Source organism: Canis aureus, chromosome 16 (genome assembly GCF_053574225.1).
Source record: "Canis aureus isolate CA01 chromosome 16, VMU_Caureus_v.1.0, whole genome shotgun sequence".
NCBI classification, from domain to species: domain Eukaryota; kingdom Metazoa; phylum Chordata; class Mammalia; order Carnivora; family Canidae; genus Canis; species Canis aureus.
In genome coordinates this window covers 47,760,537-47,779,617 of record NC_135626.1, presented here as the reverse complement: position 1 = coordinate 47,779,617, position 19,081 = coordinate 47,760,537, and the positions used below count along the sequence as shown (strand labels likewise).

At 39.8% G+C, this 19,081-nt stretch overlaps 1 protein-coding gene across 14 annotated transcripts in view; it reads right to left on the bottom strand.

The window, feature by feature from the left end:
* BPTF (bromodomain PHD finger transcription factor) overlaps positions 1-19,081 on the bottom strand; it is a 152,867-nt gene that overhangs the window by 108,206 nt on the left and 25,580 nt on the right. For all 14 annotated transcript variants that reach the window (XM_077853740.1, XM_077853739.1, XM_077853743.1 and 11 more), the window contains exon 2: positions 4,380-5,202. In XM_077853740.1, coding sequence (XP_077709866.1) covers positions 4,380-5,202 — 823 coding nt within the window. The remainder of the gene's footprint in view (positions 1-4,379; positions 5,203-19,081) is intronic.

Here is a 19,081-nt window from a genome sequence, read left to right as displayed (position 1 = left end):
TTACCACTAACAATGATATTTAAAGTTTTGTATTTGACTTTGTAAGAAAAATAGTCAAAAATCACAACCTGAAAAAAGGCATCCTTATTTGTCTCAGATCTTTACTAAACTTGGTGTACTTTATTATGCATCAAGAATGGCAATTTCAGGGGCAACTGACTGGCTCAATAGGTACAGCATGCAACTCTTCATCCTAGGGTCATGAGTTCAAGCCCCACATTGGGCACAGAGCTTACCTAATTTAAAAGATATGTATTTTTTTTAAAGGCAATTTCAGGGACTATGGATAAAGCTTTCAAAGAAACTAAATTAAATGAATAGTTGTATTGCCAAATACAGAACTTTAGGAATTTTACTGTTCAATTTATAAAATATTTCATCAATGATGTATCAAAAATCCATCCACAGGGCTTCAAAGGTAACTTCTTAAGTTCTTTGACTCATATAATTACAAAGGTTCACACACACTTATCTACGTTTAAAGAGTTTTCTCTCCTACTTGCCTAAGCATTGTTTTAAATATGAATACTGATTTATCACGGTATAGAACTTTTTTTGGAATGCCACTAATATTTTCAAAAAATGCCTTTGTCTGAAATTTCTAAAGATCTCAGAAATACCCAGTCCAGGCACAGCAAAAGTCATTATACTATCTCCACACACCCCGAACCCCAGTCACAAACATTGATTTTAACAACTAAAACAATGCAAGTTGCAGACATCTCCAGATGATGCCCTGGAAACTAGACTACAGTATAAAATTAGTTACTGAAAATATTCTTCTAAACAGCTTCTGAGAAAAAACTCTAGGTCCCACTTACTAATAGCCAGTGTCTTGGGCAAGTTATTTAACCTGTCTGAGCTTTAGTCTCTCTTCATTTAAAAAATGAACACAAAAATAATACCTACGAAAAAATAATAATACTTACATTATTGGGTTGTTGCGAGAATTAATGAAAAAAACATAAAATGCTTAGAACACTATGAGGCATATATTAAGTGCTCAGTAAATTTTGCTGGCTATTCATCACCTACTAGTAATAAATCTTACAGATGTCAAGGCCTACAATATTTGGACAAAGCACCTTTGGTATCCTTCTGGCCCAAAAGGGCAGGACAGAAAAAGAAGTGAGAAGCAGGGAGAATGAACATCTAAAAGGATGAGGGGGAAAAAATAAATAAATAAATAAAAGGATGAGGAAGGGTGGGATAGGGAAGGGAAGTACAGGAAGGAAAAATTGGAACACAGAATAAATTTAACTTACTTCCTAATTTGTTCACAGCCATCCCAAGGACTCTGAGCCCTTTCAAGAGGGCATTTGAGACCAAGTATGAATATGGCCTGTTGACTGCTGAATGTCTGAGAAATACAAGCATCAGGCTCCCTGATGGATAGTGTCACTGACTTTTCACTTAAAATGAAACACAGCATTATCCTTCAAACCAATACATGGTTACAGTTATCTCACCAGTTCTAATGACCTTGCCAACAAAAGCTTCCATGCTACCATCTCCTTAGCAAGAGGTCAAAAAGACGGCACAATAAACACCATGACCAGGTATTTGGGAAGTGGGAGGGCAATAAAAAAAGTGACAAAATTTTAAAAAAGAACTGATCCAAATCAAAAGATGCAAAATATACATTTTAAAACTTCATATACTCTTTCTCTTATCAGTTTTTGAATTAAGATAACAGACTAAATCCAAACATCTCATTTTGGTCCCTCCTGAAAGCCTCTTAAATCTGCTAAAGAAGGGCAGCTCGGGTGGCTCAGTGGTTTAGTGCCACCTTGAGCCCAGGGCCTGATCCTGGAGACCCAGGATCGGGTCCCATGTCAGGCTCCCTGCATGGAGCCTGCTTTTCCCTCTGCCTGTGTGTCTGCCTTTCTCTCTCAGTCTCTCATGAATAAATAAATAAAATCTTTAGAAAAAAATCTGCTAAAGAAATATTTTTTAAAACATTAAACTCACAAGGATAGAGAAATTAGCAGAAACAACAAACACAATTTGGAAGCAGGAAAGCAAATGGACAAGTGACAACTGCTGTTAACAGAGCCAAGAAAGCCCAATCCCAAACCAAAATGGTGATCCTAAGAACCAATAATCACAATCCCCAAAAGATACTGAAAATGGAAAAGGGAGTAGCTACAGCAGAGAACTGCTGGACAGCTGTGGAAAGAGCAGATCCCTAGATCACCTCTACCTGTCCCCTTCAGCCACTAACAAGTTTAGTCTCTAAAGGAGGTAACACTGAAGTTCTTGGGACTAGAGGACATCAGTTCTGTACTCAGGTGTGAACCGAGATACTACTATACAGAAAATCAAACGCTGAGTGGCTATACCAGTCAGAGCTTTATGTTTCAAGCAGAATACCAACAAAGGCCTCTGGGCTATCTGACCAGCTCAAGAAGAAGGGCTAAAAATAATGACATCAGTGATGCCCAACAAAATAAGTTACGAAAATCACCCAGTGGTTAAGCTCAAAATTGATAAGGCCTACCCACTTGCTCAGAGCTTCCAATCAGCTGTATAATCCAATAATGTTAATTGGGATCAGAAAATTATGAACAATCTGAGGATGTAACAGACCAAAATAAATCCTAGGAAGAAGCAACTTAGAAGAAATTATGCACAGAGGGGGGAAAAAACCACACTCACACACACACACACAAGTATCATTAATATGCTCAGAAAAAGAGAAAAAATTATTACATCCATGAAACAAAAACAGGATTTTACTACTTTTTTAAGGAGAAAGATTCTAAGAACAAAAGAGTTCTTAGAAAATAAAAATATGATAGCAGAAAAGTTAAATAGTAAGGCTGGAAAACTAAGATAAGGAAATCTTCTAGAAAAATCCAGGAACACCGCATATACTCACATCTCTCTCTCTCTCTCTCTCTCTCTCTCTCTCTCTCACACACACACACACACACACACTTATATCCCAAAGAAGAACAAAGACAAAGAGGAAAACTGGAGAAAAAAGATAAGAAAATCTGAAGACCAAAATAGGAAGTCTAGTGTTCAATAAAATAATAGCACAAGGTAAATATAGCAGGGAAAAGGAGAAGAGGAAGTCTTCAAGAGTTCTCAACTGACAGATTGAAAGTGCCCACCACATACCCAGTGGATAAAAAGACTCACAAAAGGCCATACCACTTTAAAACTGCAAAACACTACAAGCAAAAAGAAGATTCTGTAAGCTTCCAGATAAGTCCAAACTGGTCACATACCGGTCACATACAATCAATGAACGGATTCAGATTTCTCAACAGCAACACTGCAAGAAGGCAACTGCACAAAACTCTGAGGATCTCTGTTGTACCATTTTTATAATCAAAAGGTGAGCCCAGTGGCAGCCCAGGTGGCTCAGCGGTTTAGCACCTGCCTTTAGCCCAGGGCATGATCCTGGAGTCCCAGGACTGAGTCCCACATCGGGCTCCCTGGGTGGAGCCTGCTTCTCCCTCTGCCTGTGTTGTGTCTCTGCCTCTCTCTCTCTGTCTCTCTCATGAATAAATAAAGTCTTAAGGAAAAAAAAAAGGTGAGCCTGAGTAAGATTCTTCTCTCTCCCTAGCATGGCTTGCCCAGGTACTGATGAAGTTCCTGGTCTCTTCTCCATGCCTTGCTCTGATGTTTCATTTCATCCCACCACAGATTTTCTGATTTGACCTAATTCCGAGAGCTGAAAGAAGGCTCTGAAGACTTCAGAAGCTAAAAATACAAAGAAGCCCACTCCCTCTGATCATATTTCTACAAGATGTCAAAACCAAGTCCACACTACAACCCTCCCCAACATCTGACTGAGGTAAATACTCTGCTTTTCCAGATTGCCTCCTGACCTTCCCACTGACCTGCCTGGAAGAGCCTCTTGAAAACCCTCAGAAAAGCAGAAGCCAGACTATGACTGAGTCTGCTGAGCTCATCTTCTCCTGCAAGACTACAACAAATAATGACAAAACTGACCTTTCATAAGATAGCTGGTTTATTCTTGCCAGTCCATTTTATGTATAGACATAACAAAACTAAAAAGAGAAACAAGAAAATCCTAACACCAAAACTGGGGTGAAGATTACCTCAGGGTAGGCTGTAGGGAACATAACCAGGGAAGGGCCCACAGTGGCATATGCCTTGTAACATTCTAATTCCTACCCCAGGCAAGTAATACACTGTGTGCAATCTGCGTTTTTCTATACATTTTTCTTTCTTTGTAATTTAAGAAACCGTTAATATACATATTCCTTCAAGTTGGAAATAACTTTATAACTCATTAAATCACAAAAGTTTATTATTACAGCAGTAGCACAGCTGTTATATCAGTCATGATGGAAACTGGCTTAATATTAAATACACACAAAAATTAAGACCGATTTACTTACATAATGAGTCTTCGGTTTAAGAACCAGTATTTCCTCCGACTCCTGTCATATCCAATAGGTTCATGTCGAATATATGGTTTGTTTTTTTGGATTTCAGCAACACAGTCAGTTACACCAGGCACCTTATGTGCTACACAGACCTCACACTGCCATTCATCCTCCGGAACCTCCTCAAGAGGTGGTTTCACACATTCCAAATGGTATACTGCTGAACATGTCTCACAGCAAAGCAAATCCCCAAGTTTGTGACAAACCCGACAATGGTCATCATATTGGATCACCCCTTCAGACATCAATTCCTCACGAGCAATATTTGTGGTAAGAAACTGGTCAACTAAGAACTGCAGAACTTTGATTTTGTTCTCTACTGGTCCATAGGGATAGTCCTCTGCTTCTTGGTAAGGAAGAACGTGATGGTACTCCTTATCACTCTCACAGTACACCCGCAGCACCTCTGGCCACGTCATCCCATCTATGAAATACAGCGTGGAATTAACGCTATCTTTCAGATCAGCAGGTCCAAAGGTAGTATTGGAAGTGTCTTCTTCACGCAAAACTGCTTTCAAAAGCACAACGTGCATCTCTGCCATAAGTGTGCACTGCTCTTGACTCACCAGAGCTGCACAGAAGTCCTCAAAGCGAAAAGGAGATAGCCTTAAAACAGTGCCAAAGTTCCGCAGTACCTCATAAATGGCAATAACATTCATTATATGCTCATTAGGCACCATTAAATCCTCAGAGGACTTGGGAAATTCAAGGGGTGGGATGTCTTTTTCTTCCAATATCGGAGAACGAGGCCGATGTACCCTTGGTTTTCGCCTACCTATAAAGGAAGAAATGACATAATTACAAATCAGTACATCATCTTTTTTTAAATTTTTTATTTTTATTTTATTTATGATAGGCACACAGTGAGAGAGAGAGGCAGAGACATAGGCAGAGGGAGAAGCAGGCTCCATGCACCGGGAGCCCGACATGGGATTCGATCCCAGGTCTCCAGGATCGCGCCCTGGGCCAAAGGCAGGCGCTAAACCGCTGCGCCACCCAGGGATCTCACATCTTTTTTTTTAAAAAAAATATTTATTTAGTTAAGCAATCTCTACACCCAATGTGGGGCTCAAACTCTCGACTCCCAAGATCAAGAGTCACATGCTCCTCCAACTGAGCTAGCCAGGCACCCCACAAATCAGTACATCATTTCCAAAACTGAGGGTTTTCTAGCTTTTCCTATTGGGACACATACCTCAAAAACCAGATAAGCATACTTCTATTTTTCTAATAACTGTCAAGTTAAAATAATACCAATAAGTAATGATTTAGCTTTAATTTTTAAGTCAATAAAGAAAATCTAAATTCAAAGTTTCTCCATTATACTAAAAACTACAAGTAAAAAATTTTCAATTATAATTAGCTCTGAATTATCTAGAGGGGATAAATGGTGTAGAGGCAACCATGATAAAAACAAAACAAAACAAAACAAAAAAACCTGCATTAATTAAACCTCTAAAAAGGGACGCGTGGGTGGCTCAGCAGTTGAGTCGGCCTTCAGCTCAGAGCATGATCCAGGAGTTTCGGGATCAAGTCCCACATCGGACTCCCTGGGAGAAGCCTGCTTCTCCCTCTGCCTATGTCTCTGCCTTCTCTCTCTCATGAATAAATAAGTAAAATCTTAAAAAAAAAAAAAAAAAAAAGAGAGCTCTGAGAAGAACATAAATGTGAAAAAAAATCCCCATGTAAGAAAAAAGACACAAAAGAGCCCATCCTGTGTCTGCTGCGATACAGAAATGCCTCTCAACACTGGAAAGGAAGTTCTCTGGTGAAGCACCCATTTTCCTCTGCTAGAAATGCTTCCTGAGAGGGCATCCGCGGTGGCCCAACGGTTTAGCGCCTCCTGTAGCCCGGGGGCGTGATCCTGGAGTCCCAGGATCAAGTCCTATGTCGGGCTCCCTGCATGGAGCCTGCTTCTCCCTCTGCCTGTGTCTCTGCATCTGTGTGTGTGTGTGTGTCTCATGAATAAATAAAATCTTAAAAAAAAAGAAAGAAAAAAAAAAAGAAATGCTTCCTGAGAGCCACATGGGGGGGGGGGGGGGGGAGTTCCACAGTGAAGCACAAAGTTAGGGCTGAGACAGAAAGGAAAGGGGAAATAAGAGAGGAGGAGAGTCCCAGTGCTGGGAGAAGGAAAAAGGGAGGCTCAGGGAGGAAACAGACAAGACTGTGTGTGTGTTTTTAGTGGTCAGTTGAACCACTGCAAGTACCTGTTCCCCAATTTATAAGATGTGATGTCCAAGAATGTATATGTATGCATATAAATGTATCAATATATATAGCACACTTGAGACCCTGGTCTGTACCAAGCATAAAGATCTTACTTAATTCTGTGAGTTGGGATGCCTGGGTGGCTCAGTGGTTGAGTGGCTGTCTGCCTTTGGCCTCAGGTCGTGATCCCAGGGTTGTGGGAGTCCTGCATCGGGCTCTCCACAGGGAGCCTGCTTCTCCCTCTGCCTATATCTCCGTGTCTCTCATGAATAAATAGAATCTTTAAAAATAATAATTCTTGGGCAGCCCCTGTGGCGCAGTGGTTTAGCACCGCCTGCAGCTCAGGGTGTGATCCTGGAGACCTGGGATCGAGTCCCATGTCAGGCTCCCTGCATGGAGCCTGCTTCTGCCTCTGCCTGTGTCTCTGCCTCTCTCTCTCTGTGTGTCTCTCATGAATAAATAAATAAAATCTTAAAAAAAAAAAAAACTTTAAAAAAACAATTCTTAATCTATGAGGTAGTATTTTAATAAGCCCTGCTATATAAATAAGAAAACTTGTCAAAAGAAACACGTTTCTCCTAAACTGTTATGCCTGTATTACTATTATTATTCTCATACTTTCCAATGATATTTACAGAATAGGAAATGTATGTTTTTTAAATATAGGAAATAATTCTAACAAGATCAATTAACACTAAATTCACTTTTGTATAATTAACTTTTATCAACTATGATTCTGGGTTACTGGTAAACTCTTAACTGCCTGTTCCCTCCCCCATTCCTGAGCCCTCCTCACTTCTAGCTAAGTCTCATTATCTGCAAACTAAAAGGGTGTATATGGTATCAGGAGAAAAAAAGTATGCTTAAAAATATAAAAGGGCTGGGATGCCTGGGTGGCTCAGAGGTTGAACATCTGCCTTTGGCTCAGGGTGTGAACCCGGAGTCCAGGGATCGAGTCCGGTATCGGAATTCCTGAAGGGAGCCTGCTTCTCCCCCTCTGTCGGTGTCTCTGCCTCTCTGTCTCTCAAGAATAAATAAAATCTTAAAAAAAACAAAATTATATATATATATATATATATATATATATATATATATATAGGCAAGGTATTTTAACTTACACAATACACACCCAAATCTTCATTCACCAAAAAGATTTTCCAACTAAAAATATATCCATTACTTTCTGCAGAAAAAAGTCCAAGGGATCACCTGGGCCAGTCACTGCTGGTGAATCTATATCTTGAGAAAGGAGCCTACAACTCACAAAAGTGACACCATCTGCACAAATCCAGTTTTCACAGATTCAATTAAATCATAGAATCATCATGATAGTAAGCATCATGATGGGTACTCCAGTCTATATTATGGTCTCCTGGAAATTACTTGGGACTCATCTGTATAAATATAAACGAGAAAGTAGTAAAAGGGAAGATCTAACTTCAACTTCCCTTGAATAACAGAAGAAACACAAGTCAGCTGAGGAGACCAACCCGCTTATAGAAACAGTTCTTGCATTCTTCTCAGATGTTTATGCAAAAAGCTGTCAAAGAGCATTTAAATAAAGAATCACAGAAGGAAAGGCTGGGTGGGAAAGCGGTTTGAGGACCCGAAGAATGTAGACGACCTTAAATGTTAGGTTTAGGAGTCTGTACAGTACTTTATACTGGCAGTAATGAGGGTTGCTACAGGTTTTCTAAGCAGGGCACAGACAAGAGAATAATGTTCCAGAGAGACTTCTCTGGCTTCACTATATAGAATAAAAAGGACAGGGGGAACAGAGCAGAGGCAGGGCATCTTCTGGAATTAACCACAGATGAAGACATGGATCCAGAGTCTGGCTGTGAGAACACCACCAAGATAGACACAAGGGACCTCATGAAGAAAGAAATCAACAGGTGTAGAACAGACCACCATCACAATGAGATTTAACTCTGTCTGTTACCATTTCCTTCAAAAGCTGATTCTAACCTCCTCAGGCTCCTCTGAATTCCTGTAGCCTTCTTCAAACTATGTTTGTTCATATTATAATTATCTTTTCATGGTATCTACTCCATCTCCCCAGGAGAACACCCAACTCTTATGCTAAAGAGAATTTGACATATTTATTTTATTAGTATTTACCCAGCATCATTTCTTATAGAGAATTTCCTTTCCCTATAAGGAATCCTTATATCCCTATTAGGGAGGGATATAAGTGATTCTGATACGGCCCCCAATCACACTATGTGTATCTTCTCATCAATAGCATGAAGATATGACCCAAGGCAGGCCAGTAAGACTCTTTGCCTGGGACTTTATATTCAGATGTTGAGAGTTCTCTCAAGCCCTTTCTTCCCATGCAGGAGGCCAGAGCTGTCCAGAACTAAACATCTCTGCTTCCCTCGTGGAAGAAGGGAATAAGGATGATGAATAGAAGCAGAAGTAAGATATAAGTACTGATAATTTGGGCAGCCCCGGTGGCTCAGGGGTTTAGCACTGCCTTCCTTCAGCCCAGGGTGTGATCCTGGAGACCTGGAATCGAGTCCCACATCGGGCTCCCTGCATGGAGCCTGCTTCTCTCTCTGCCTGTGTCTCTCTGCCTCTCTCTCTCTCTCTGTGTCTCTAATAAATAAATAAAATCTTAAAAAAAAAAAAAAGTACTGATAATTATTGAGGCCTTGGGGGAGCATATCCTTCAGTTTTCCAGCTACAGAAAACAAAACTATTCCCCATGTGCTTAAGCCAACACACTGGTTTCCTATCACTGGCAAATAAGGGAGTACTCATTAAAAAGTATTCGACTCTGTATCCAGTAGGCTTTTTAAAATGAGAAACACAATAACTGTTTATACTGTGTATATAACTGTGTATATAAACACTGCTAATAGTAATCTATTTGTAAACCAGTAACAAATACTGTCTAAATTCATTTAATGTCTAATTTTTTATTTTTTTAGACAGGGGGGGAGAGTGGCAGAGAGAGAAGTAGAGAATCTTTTTTTCTTTTTTTTTAAATATTTTATTTATGGGCAGCCCCAGTGGCATAGCAGTTTGGCACCGCCTGCAGCCCAGAGTGTGATCCTGGAGACCCAGGATCGAGTCCCACATCGGGCTCCTTGCATGGAGCCCACTTCTCCCTCTGCCTGTGTCTCTGCCTCTCTCTCTCTCTCTGCCTCTATGAATGAATAAATAAAATCTTTAAAAAAATAATAAAATAAAATAAAGATTTTATTTATTCATGAGACACACAGAGAGGCAGAGACACAGGCAGAGGGAGAAGCAGGGTCCATGCAGGGAGCCCAATGTGTAACTCAATCCTGGAACTCCAGGATCACACCCTGGGCCAAAGGCAGGCGCTAAACCACTGAGCCACCCAGGGATTCCCAAGAGAGAATCTTAAGCAGGCTCCACATCCAGCACGGATCCCAACACAGAGCTCCATCTCACAACTCTGAGATCATGACCTGAGGTGAATAGTCAGACACTTAACCCACTGAGCCATCCATGGACCCCTCATGTCTAATTTTGAAGCATCAGCTTTCATACATTCTGAAAGATTTTGGATAACCATTGTACAGATCTGATTTCTAACAGCTCATTTTAACTTCGTATTAATAAACTAAAGTCTGTTCATTTTCTGCAAGTATTAGAGGTAAAAGGAAAAAGAGGCAAAAAAAAAAAAAGGCCCATAAGTTCTACATTCTATACATCTAGTTGGAAACCACAAAACAGTTTCTATTCAGAATATGACTATAATCACATACATATTGAAAATGTGAGCATTTTTGAAAGCTAATATTAAATATAGGTCAGTTCCCTCTGAAGCATTATTGGGAAAGTATAAATTGTCTCAATTTTTTAAAAGGCAATTTGGCAAAATCTATCTGAATGCATAACTCTTTGACCCAGAGATTGTACCTCCCAGAATTTATCCTACAGATATGCACATACACATTCAAGTACATACAAAAAAATTTAATGCAACAGTTTATAAAAGTCAAAATTTTGTGTTTTCTTTTTAAACTAAATATACATCAATATTTAAATGAATTGTGAATTATGACAACTACACAATGGAATCTAACATTTGAAAAGAACAATGTAAAATTCATATATGCTGAAATGAAAAATCCAGGTAGGGAGTTTTCTCTGTGTTTTTTGTTGCTATGAATAGTGGCTGGCACCTAGTAAGGTACATGAAATTATTTATTGAAAAAAATAGTTTTTAAGTGCTAGCTCACACAATCACATAAGAACATTATGTCTCTACATTATTTGCAAATGTTAGAAATGTGCTTTTACTCCTCACTATGTAAGTAAATAGAGAACTACAATGAGAACTTCTCAAACAGTGGTCCTCAAACTCTGTAGAGCAGAATCACCTGGAGAGCTGATTCTGATTAAAATAGTTTGATTTAAAAGGTCCAGAATAGGGACGCGTGGGTGGCTCAGTGGTTTAGCTCCTGCCTTTGGCCCAGGGCATGACCCTGGAGTCCCAGGATCAAGTCTTGTATCAGGCTCCCTGCATGGTGCCTGCCTATTCACCTTTCTCTGTCTCTCATGAATAAATAAATAAAATCTTAAAAAATAATAATAATAAAAGGTCTAGAATAGAGTCTCAGAATGTGCATTTCTAACAATTCCCAGATGCTGCTCACTGTGCTGTGTGAAGCTACACTTCAAGAACCACTGCCCTAGAACTTAGGCTACACCCTCTGAGAGCCAGACAAGCAATAATTAATACACACCAAATGAAATTCACTAATCCCTAAAAGCACCTTCAAACCTTACTACTCAAAATGTGATTGGCATCATCTATGATGCTTGCGAGAAATTCAGAAGCTCAGGCCACAGGTCTACCACATAAGGATTTGCAGTTTCTCAAAATCAGGTGATTCATATGATCATTCAAGTTTGAGAAGCTGCCTGAAACAGTCCGACATAAAACTGGAGATGCAGAAGTCACATGATAAGTTGTTAAAAGTAGAGGGCCAATAAGCAACCAAAATTTACAGAACTCCAGGTTAAACTCCATAATCTCTGTTTTTATCTTTCTCCCCAGGTAATTCCCTTGTACAATGAAGTTTGAAAACTACTCCTTTAGAGAAATTGGATATTTGAAAACTACTGCTTTAGAGAAACTGGATATTTCCCCTATTAAACAGAAAGTAAATAAAGCTTTCGTAGAAACTCAGGCAAGAAAACTAAGGGGTTGTCTCAGGAGGCATGACTAAAATAGGACTGATGTGAAAGAAAGCTGATACCTAATCAAAGACATTAAAAAGCCTACCAAAAAAGAAAATGCTAAGGATGGAAAGCAGTTTGCATGAATTCGGGGCCAGGAGGGGAACCAAGAACAAGAATTTGTCAATGAATTTCCAGCACTGTCAAGGGAGAGAATTTCTTGACTGGATAACACAGATTCTGGCCCATCAGATATGTTACTACATGAATAGAAAAACTGTTACTATGTATAGATACTTAAAAAAAAAAAATGAAGTGGCACTTGCAAAATTTTCCACTCTTTTGTATTTCATAATAGAAGTCTAACCTTATTGAGTCTGAGGGATGTTCTCTTCTTCGAATGCTTTGGAAGAACTGGTCAACAGTACTCAGTGTTAATTATTGCTTAGGGCCCTTTTCTACATATCTGGGTTTTTAAAATACACACTGTGGGCACAACCTGCATTTGTTTGGTTAATTTCTCTTTTTAAAAAGATTTTATTCTTAAGTAATTTCCACACCCAACATGGGGCTTGAACTTACAACCCCAAGATCAAGAGTCATATGCTCTCCCGACTGAGCCAAACAGGTGCCTCTAATTTTTTTTTTTTAAGATTTCATTTATTTATTCACAAGAGACACAGAGAGAGAGACAGAGACAGGCAGACGGAGAAGCAGGCTCCATGCAGGGAGCCGGATGTGGGACTCAATCCCAGGACTCCAGGATCACGCCCTGGGCCAAAGGCAGGCGCCAAACCGCTGAGCCACCCTGATTTCTTTTTTAACTAAAAACAAAAACAGGGCAGGCAGGGGGAGGGGGAGGCTGAGCAATTTAGTGTCCCCTTCAGCCCAAGGTCTAATCCTGGAGACCTGGGATCAAGTCCCATGTTGGGCTCCCTGCATGGAGCCTGCTTCTCCCTCTGCCTGTCTCTGCCTCTCTCTCTCTCTCTCTCTCTCTCTCTCTGTCTGTCTCTCATGAATAAATTGATAAAATCTTTAAATAAAAAAGATAAAATAAAATCTTTACAAAATAAATAAAATAAAAACAAAAACAAAAACAAAAACAAAGGATGCCTGGGTGGCTCAGCAATTGAGCACCTCCCCTTTGGCCCAGGGCATGATCCTGGAGTCCTGGGATGAGTCCCACATCAGCCTCCCTGCATGGAGCCTGCTTCTCCCTCTGCCTGTGTGTCTCTGTGTGTCTCATGAATAAATAAAATTTTTTTAAAAAATTAAATAAATAAAAACATAACCCCACACACACCTTCTCTATAAATTTTAAACAGAAAATGCCTTAATTTGCTGAAGTTGTGAAAAATCCCTGACCTTTTATAAGGCCTTGATCAAATGTCACCTCTTCTCTCCTGTGCCACCTAGAACTGTGTTTCTCTGGCACTTTGTATAGCTCTTCATTATAGTTGCAGTATACTTATAGGCAATCATTTATGTGCCCCCAGCTCATTTGTTAACTTCCTTAGAGCACAAACCATGTCTTAAGTTATTGTGGTAACTAAAAAGTAATTGTTCAACTAATGACACCCAGCAGAACACTACTTGCAGAAGATGGAAGTCCAGAGGTAAAGTCATGCCAAAAACCCTAATGACACTGTAAATTTTTCAAAATTTGGCTTATAAATTTTTATATTAATTCTAAGAAAAAATTGAGTGTTTTCAGACTTTTAAACCCCGTAACACTCTGTACAATCCGTGTTTCTAGAGAAAAAAAAATGTATTATTGTCTCAGTATATCTGAGAGAAAGATGGACACTCAGTATTGGTAAAAAGAGATCGTTTTCTTTTTTTTTTTTTAATTTTTATTTATTTATGATAGTCACAGAGAGAGAGAGAGAGAGAGGCAGAGACACAGGCAGAGGGAGAAGCAGGCTCCATGCACCGGGAGCCCGACGTGGGACTCGATCCTGGGTCTCCAGGATCGCGCCCTGGGCCAAAGGCAGGCGCTAAACCGCTGCGCCACCCAGGGATCCCCAAGAGATCATTTTCATAGTCATCTTTTTAAAATTATGAAACTCATCTGTCAAGCAACAAGGACTCCCCCTCTCATCTGGAATAGTGTCCTATTCTTGCTCAGTTGGTAGAGCATGTGACTTTCCATCTCGAGGTTCTGAGTTCAAATCCCATGTTGGGTGTAGACCTTACTTCAAAAAATGGGGGTCGGGGGGTAGCTGGCTAGCATCAGTTGGTATAGTGTCCCAACCAAGTTTCAAGGTTATTATTCACAAGGTTGTGCTCTTCCAATTAGTACATTCCATTTGTCTCCAGTCTCTATCCTTTCATGACAGTAATAATATGAAAAACAGCAGTTAGCTTTCACAAAGGGCTTCCAATATGCCAGGAATTGTGCTAAGCACATTTAAATGCTTTATTTCATTTTATCTTCAGATCAACTCCATAAAATAGGTACTACATTTATCCTTTTAAAGATGAATATGGAGGGGCTCCTGGCTGACTCAGTTGGTGAAGCATGTGACTCCTGGTCTCAGGGCTGGGAGTTTGAACTCCATGCTGGGTGTAGAGATTACTTTAATTATTTAAAAATTTTAATAAAAATAAAAATAATTAAAAAATAAAGATGTACATAGGCTAAATCACTAGTCTAAAGTAACACAGCTAATACCACTAAGATATAAAACTAAAACATAAATCCACCTTAGGGGCACCTGGTAGCTCAGTCGGTTAAACACCTGACTTGATTTCAGCTCAGGTCATGATCTCAGGGTCACAGGATTAAGCCCAACATTGGGCTTCACACTCAGCAGAGTCTGCTTCTCCCTCTCTTTCTGCTCCTTCCCTACCCTACTCACACTCTCTCAAGTAAATAAAATCTTAAAAAAAAAAAAAAAGCCTACAAATCCACCTGGTCTCCTAAGCTTGTGCTCTTTACATTAGACTTCCCCCTTATTAAAAACCACCTGAGTTGGGATCCCTGGAAGGCTCAGGGGTTTAACGCCTGCCTTTGGCCCAGGGTGTGATCCTGGAGACCGGGGATCGAGTCCCACATCGGCTCCCTGCATGGAGCCTGCTTCTCTCTCTGCCTGTGTCTCTGCCTCTCTCTCTCTCTCTCTCTCTCTCTCTCTCTCTCTGTGTGTCTCTCATGAATAAATAAATAAAAATCTTAAAAAAAAAAAAAAAAACCCACCTGAGTCAACCTCTCAGCAAAAGGGCATTTGAAAAATAACAACGGGCAGCCCAGGTGGCTCAGTGGTTTAGCGCCACCTTCAACCCAGAGCCTGATCCTGGAGACCAGGGATCCAGTCCCACATCATCGGGCTCCCTGCATGGAGCCTGCTTCTCCCTCTGCCTGTGTCTCTGCCTCTCTCTCTGTGTGTCTCGAATGAATGAATGAATGAATGAATGAATGAATGAATGAATGAATAAATAAATAAATATCTTTAAAAAAAACAGGCAAATACTTTATTTTAAAAAATAAATAAACAATAAATGCTCTTTGTGTAGGTGGGAGAAACAGCAGATAAAGGACATCAATGACAAGATTAGAAAGTATAAGCCCTGGAAGCAAAAGTTTTAACAAGAGCCAACATTTCAAGTGCTTAATAGCCACAAGTGACTAGTTGCTACTACACTGGACAGTACAAATAAGGAACATTTCCATCATCTCAGAAAGTTCTACTGGACAGCCTTGGTCTAGAAATACATTTAGGGACTACTGTATAATGACTGGAGTTCAAATAACAACTGTACCACGTTATTAACACAAGGTTAAAATGTATGTAGTACCCTCTCTCTTTAAAATATTTGTAAAGTACTAAAAACATTTTCTATGGATTTCCAACAAAATAAGAAAACTGAAATAAAAATGTAAGCATCAGGGGCACCTGGGTGGCTCAGTCAGTTAAGCATCTGCCTTCAGCTCAGCTCATGATCCCAGGATCCTGGGATCAAGCCCCACATCAGGCTCCCTGCTCAGTGGGGAGTCTGCTTCTCCCTCTCCCTCTGCTGCTCCCCCTGCTTGTGCTGTCTGGCTCTCTCTTTCTCTGTCAAATAAATAAATTAAATCTTAAAAAAAATGTAAGCATCTAATAAAGAAATCCATATATTTACACATAAATGTATGAATTGATAGAGCATGAGGTATGTGCTCTAAAGAAGCCCCCCTCAAAACTGGAAATAACCTAAATATTCATCAGTATTGAATGGAAATACATAATGAAATATCATACATTATTTAAAAACGAATGAACAGGGGACACTGGCTGGCTCAGTCAGTAGAGCATTCAACTCTTGATCTTGGGGTTTTGAGTTCAAACCCCATGTTGGGCACAGAGATTACTTAATAAAAAAAAAAAAAAAAAAAAACACTTGGGGGTGCCTGGATGGCTCAGTCATCTGCCTTCAGCTCAGGTCATTATCCTGGGATCAAGCCCTGCAGCATCAGGCACCCTGCTCAGCAGAAGTCTGCTTCTCCCTCTTCCCTGGCTGCTCCCCCTGCTTGTCCCCTCTCTCTGTCAAATAAATAAATAAAATATTTGTAAAGTACTAAAATCTTAAAAAAAAAAAAACTTAAAAACTGTTCTAAAGTTTATTTTTAATTATTTCAATTACCTGTTTTAATTTTCTCAGTATATATAGATAACAGCCTGAATACATAACAAGATTAAATAAAACATACTAGAGGCACCTGGCTGACTTAGTTGGTTAAGCGTCCAATTCTCGATCTCAACTCAGGTCTTGATCTCAGGGTCATGAATTTAAGCCCTGTGCTGGGCTCCAAATTGGGCTACTTAAAAAAAAAAAAAAAAAAAAAAAAAAACTCTATTAACTGTAAAAACTGACAAAACTTGAAAACATCAATTGATACTTGAGATATAAATTACCATAATAATTCACCTAACCTTGCTGAAAACATCTGACACCTCTGGGACACAACATCCTTCAACTTCCTACTGCCACCTAGGCCTCAATTTTCTTGACCAGGAGTTCCTCTGTCATATACTGCTCTTACATGTGGTCATTCCCCAAAGTTTAGTCCTCACCAGATTGTCTCACTTCCCCTAAATTATCAGTGGACTCAATTACAACCAAAATATTAATGACTTCTTTTTTTTAAGTTATTTATTTATTCATGAGAGACACAGAGAGAGAGAGAGGCAGAGATACAAGCAGAGAGAGAAGCAGGCTCCATGCAAGGAGCCTGATGCAGAACTCGATCCCGGATCCCAGGATCACGCCCTGAGCCAAAGGCGGATGCTCAACCGCTGAGCCACCCAGGTATCCCACCCTCATAGAATTTTACACATTTACAATATTTATATTTTTACTCAATTAACATATGCTTCTGCTAGACTGCAGCTTCAAGCCCAATGGACAGAATAATTTACATTTTGCTTATCAGATCCTAGTACTTATTTCCATGTCTGGCACAAGGCAGATTACTGAATAAATAGTTGCTGCATGGGGCATCTGGCTGGTTCAGTCAGTAGAGCATGCCACTCTTGACCTCAAGGTTGTAAATTCAAGCCCCACACTGGATGTAGAGTACTTAAAAATAAAACCTTAAATAAGGGGTACCTGGGGATGCCTGGGTGGCTCAGTGGTTGAGTGTCTGCCTTCGGCCCAGAGCGTGATCCTGGAGTCCTGGGATCGAGTCCCATGTCGGGCTCCCTGCATGGAGCCTGCTTCTCCCTCTGCCTGTGTCTCTGCCTCTCTCTGTCTCTCATGAATAAATAAATAAATAAATAAAATCTTTAAAAAGGCCCGGGGGGGGGGGGGGGGGGCTGGATGCCTCCATCAGTTAAGCATCTCCCTTTGGCTCAGGTCATGATCTCAGCATCCTAGGATCAAGTCCCACATCTGGCTCCCAGTTCCATGAGGAGCCTACTTCTCCTTCTCCCCATGCCTGCCACTCTTCCTGCTTGTGTGCTCTCTCTCCCTCTGTCTCTGTCAAACAAATAATTTTTAAAATCTTTATAAAAAAGTTGCTTTATGAATTCATAAACCAAATAAGTTGCCATCAAACTATATAAAGCAAAACTGTAAGAAATCCAAGAAGAAATGGACAGAAAAAAATTATAGCAGGAGACTTAAGACATTTCATTATGTCCTTAACAGATCTAGCAGACTGAGTAAACAGTTACATGGAATGCAGGTTGCAAATTCAAAAGTGTACTAAGAGGAAGTACAAGAAGAGTGAGTAGAGAACAGAAGTAATCTATACGGTCTACTTAAACTAGAACTAACCTGATCAAGAAAAAAGTAGGATATTATTCAGCCATAAAAAGGAATGAAATTTTGCCATTTGCAACAATACAGATGGATTTAGAGATTATAATGTTAAGTGAAATAAGTCAGATAAAGACAAATACCATATGATTTCACACATATGTAGAATTTAAGAAACAAAAGAGGGGTGCCTAGGTGGCTCAGTCCATTTAGTGTCTGATTTCTGATTTCAGTTCAGGTCATGATCTCAGGGTTGTGAAATCAAGTACCGAGTCAGCTCCAAGCCCACCAGGGTGGAGTCTGCTTAAGATTCTTTTTCTCTCAAAAAAAAAAAAAAAAATTCTTTCTTTCTTTCTCTCCCTTCTCCCTCTGCCTCTCCTCTTTCTCTATAAAAAAAAAAAAAAAAAAAAAAAAAATTATTAACTATTGAGAACTGATGATTACATGAGGCAAGGTAAGTGAGGGGATAAATGAAATGGGTGATGGAAATTAGGGAGTATACTTATGATGAGCACTGGGTGATGTATGCAAGTGTTGAATCACTATATGTACACCAGAAACCACTACAACACTGTATGTTAACTATACTGGGATCAAAATTAAAAAGAATAAAAAAAGAAAGAAGTAGGACAGAGCACAATAGATTAAACTGGTGATGACAAAGGAGAATTTGCCAGGGGTACAAATGTTATTAAAAAGGGATCCCTGGGTGGCGCAGCGGTTTGGAGCCTGCCTTTGGCCCAGGGCGCGATCCTGGAGACCCAGGATCAAATCCCACGTTGGGCTCCCGGTGCATGGAGCCTGCTTCTCCCTCTGCCTGTGTCTCTGCCTCTCTCTCTCTCTCTCTCTCTGTGTGACTATCATAAATAATAAATAAAAATTAAAAAAAAAAAAACAAAGGTTATTAAAAGGATGCTAATAAAGTGTATATTCTGGGTGAAGGAATGTTTGTTAGGAAATTACTTAATCACCAAAACTAAATTAAAAAATAGAAAATGAACAAATAGTGATGAGAAATTACATGATTATTTCAAAAGAAGCTAGGA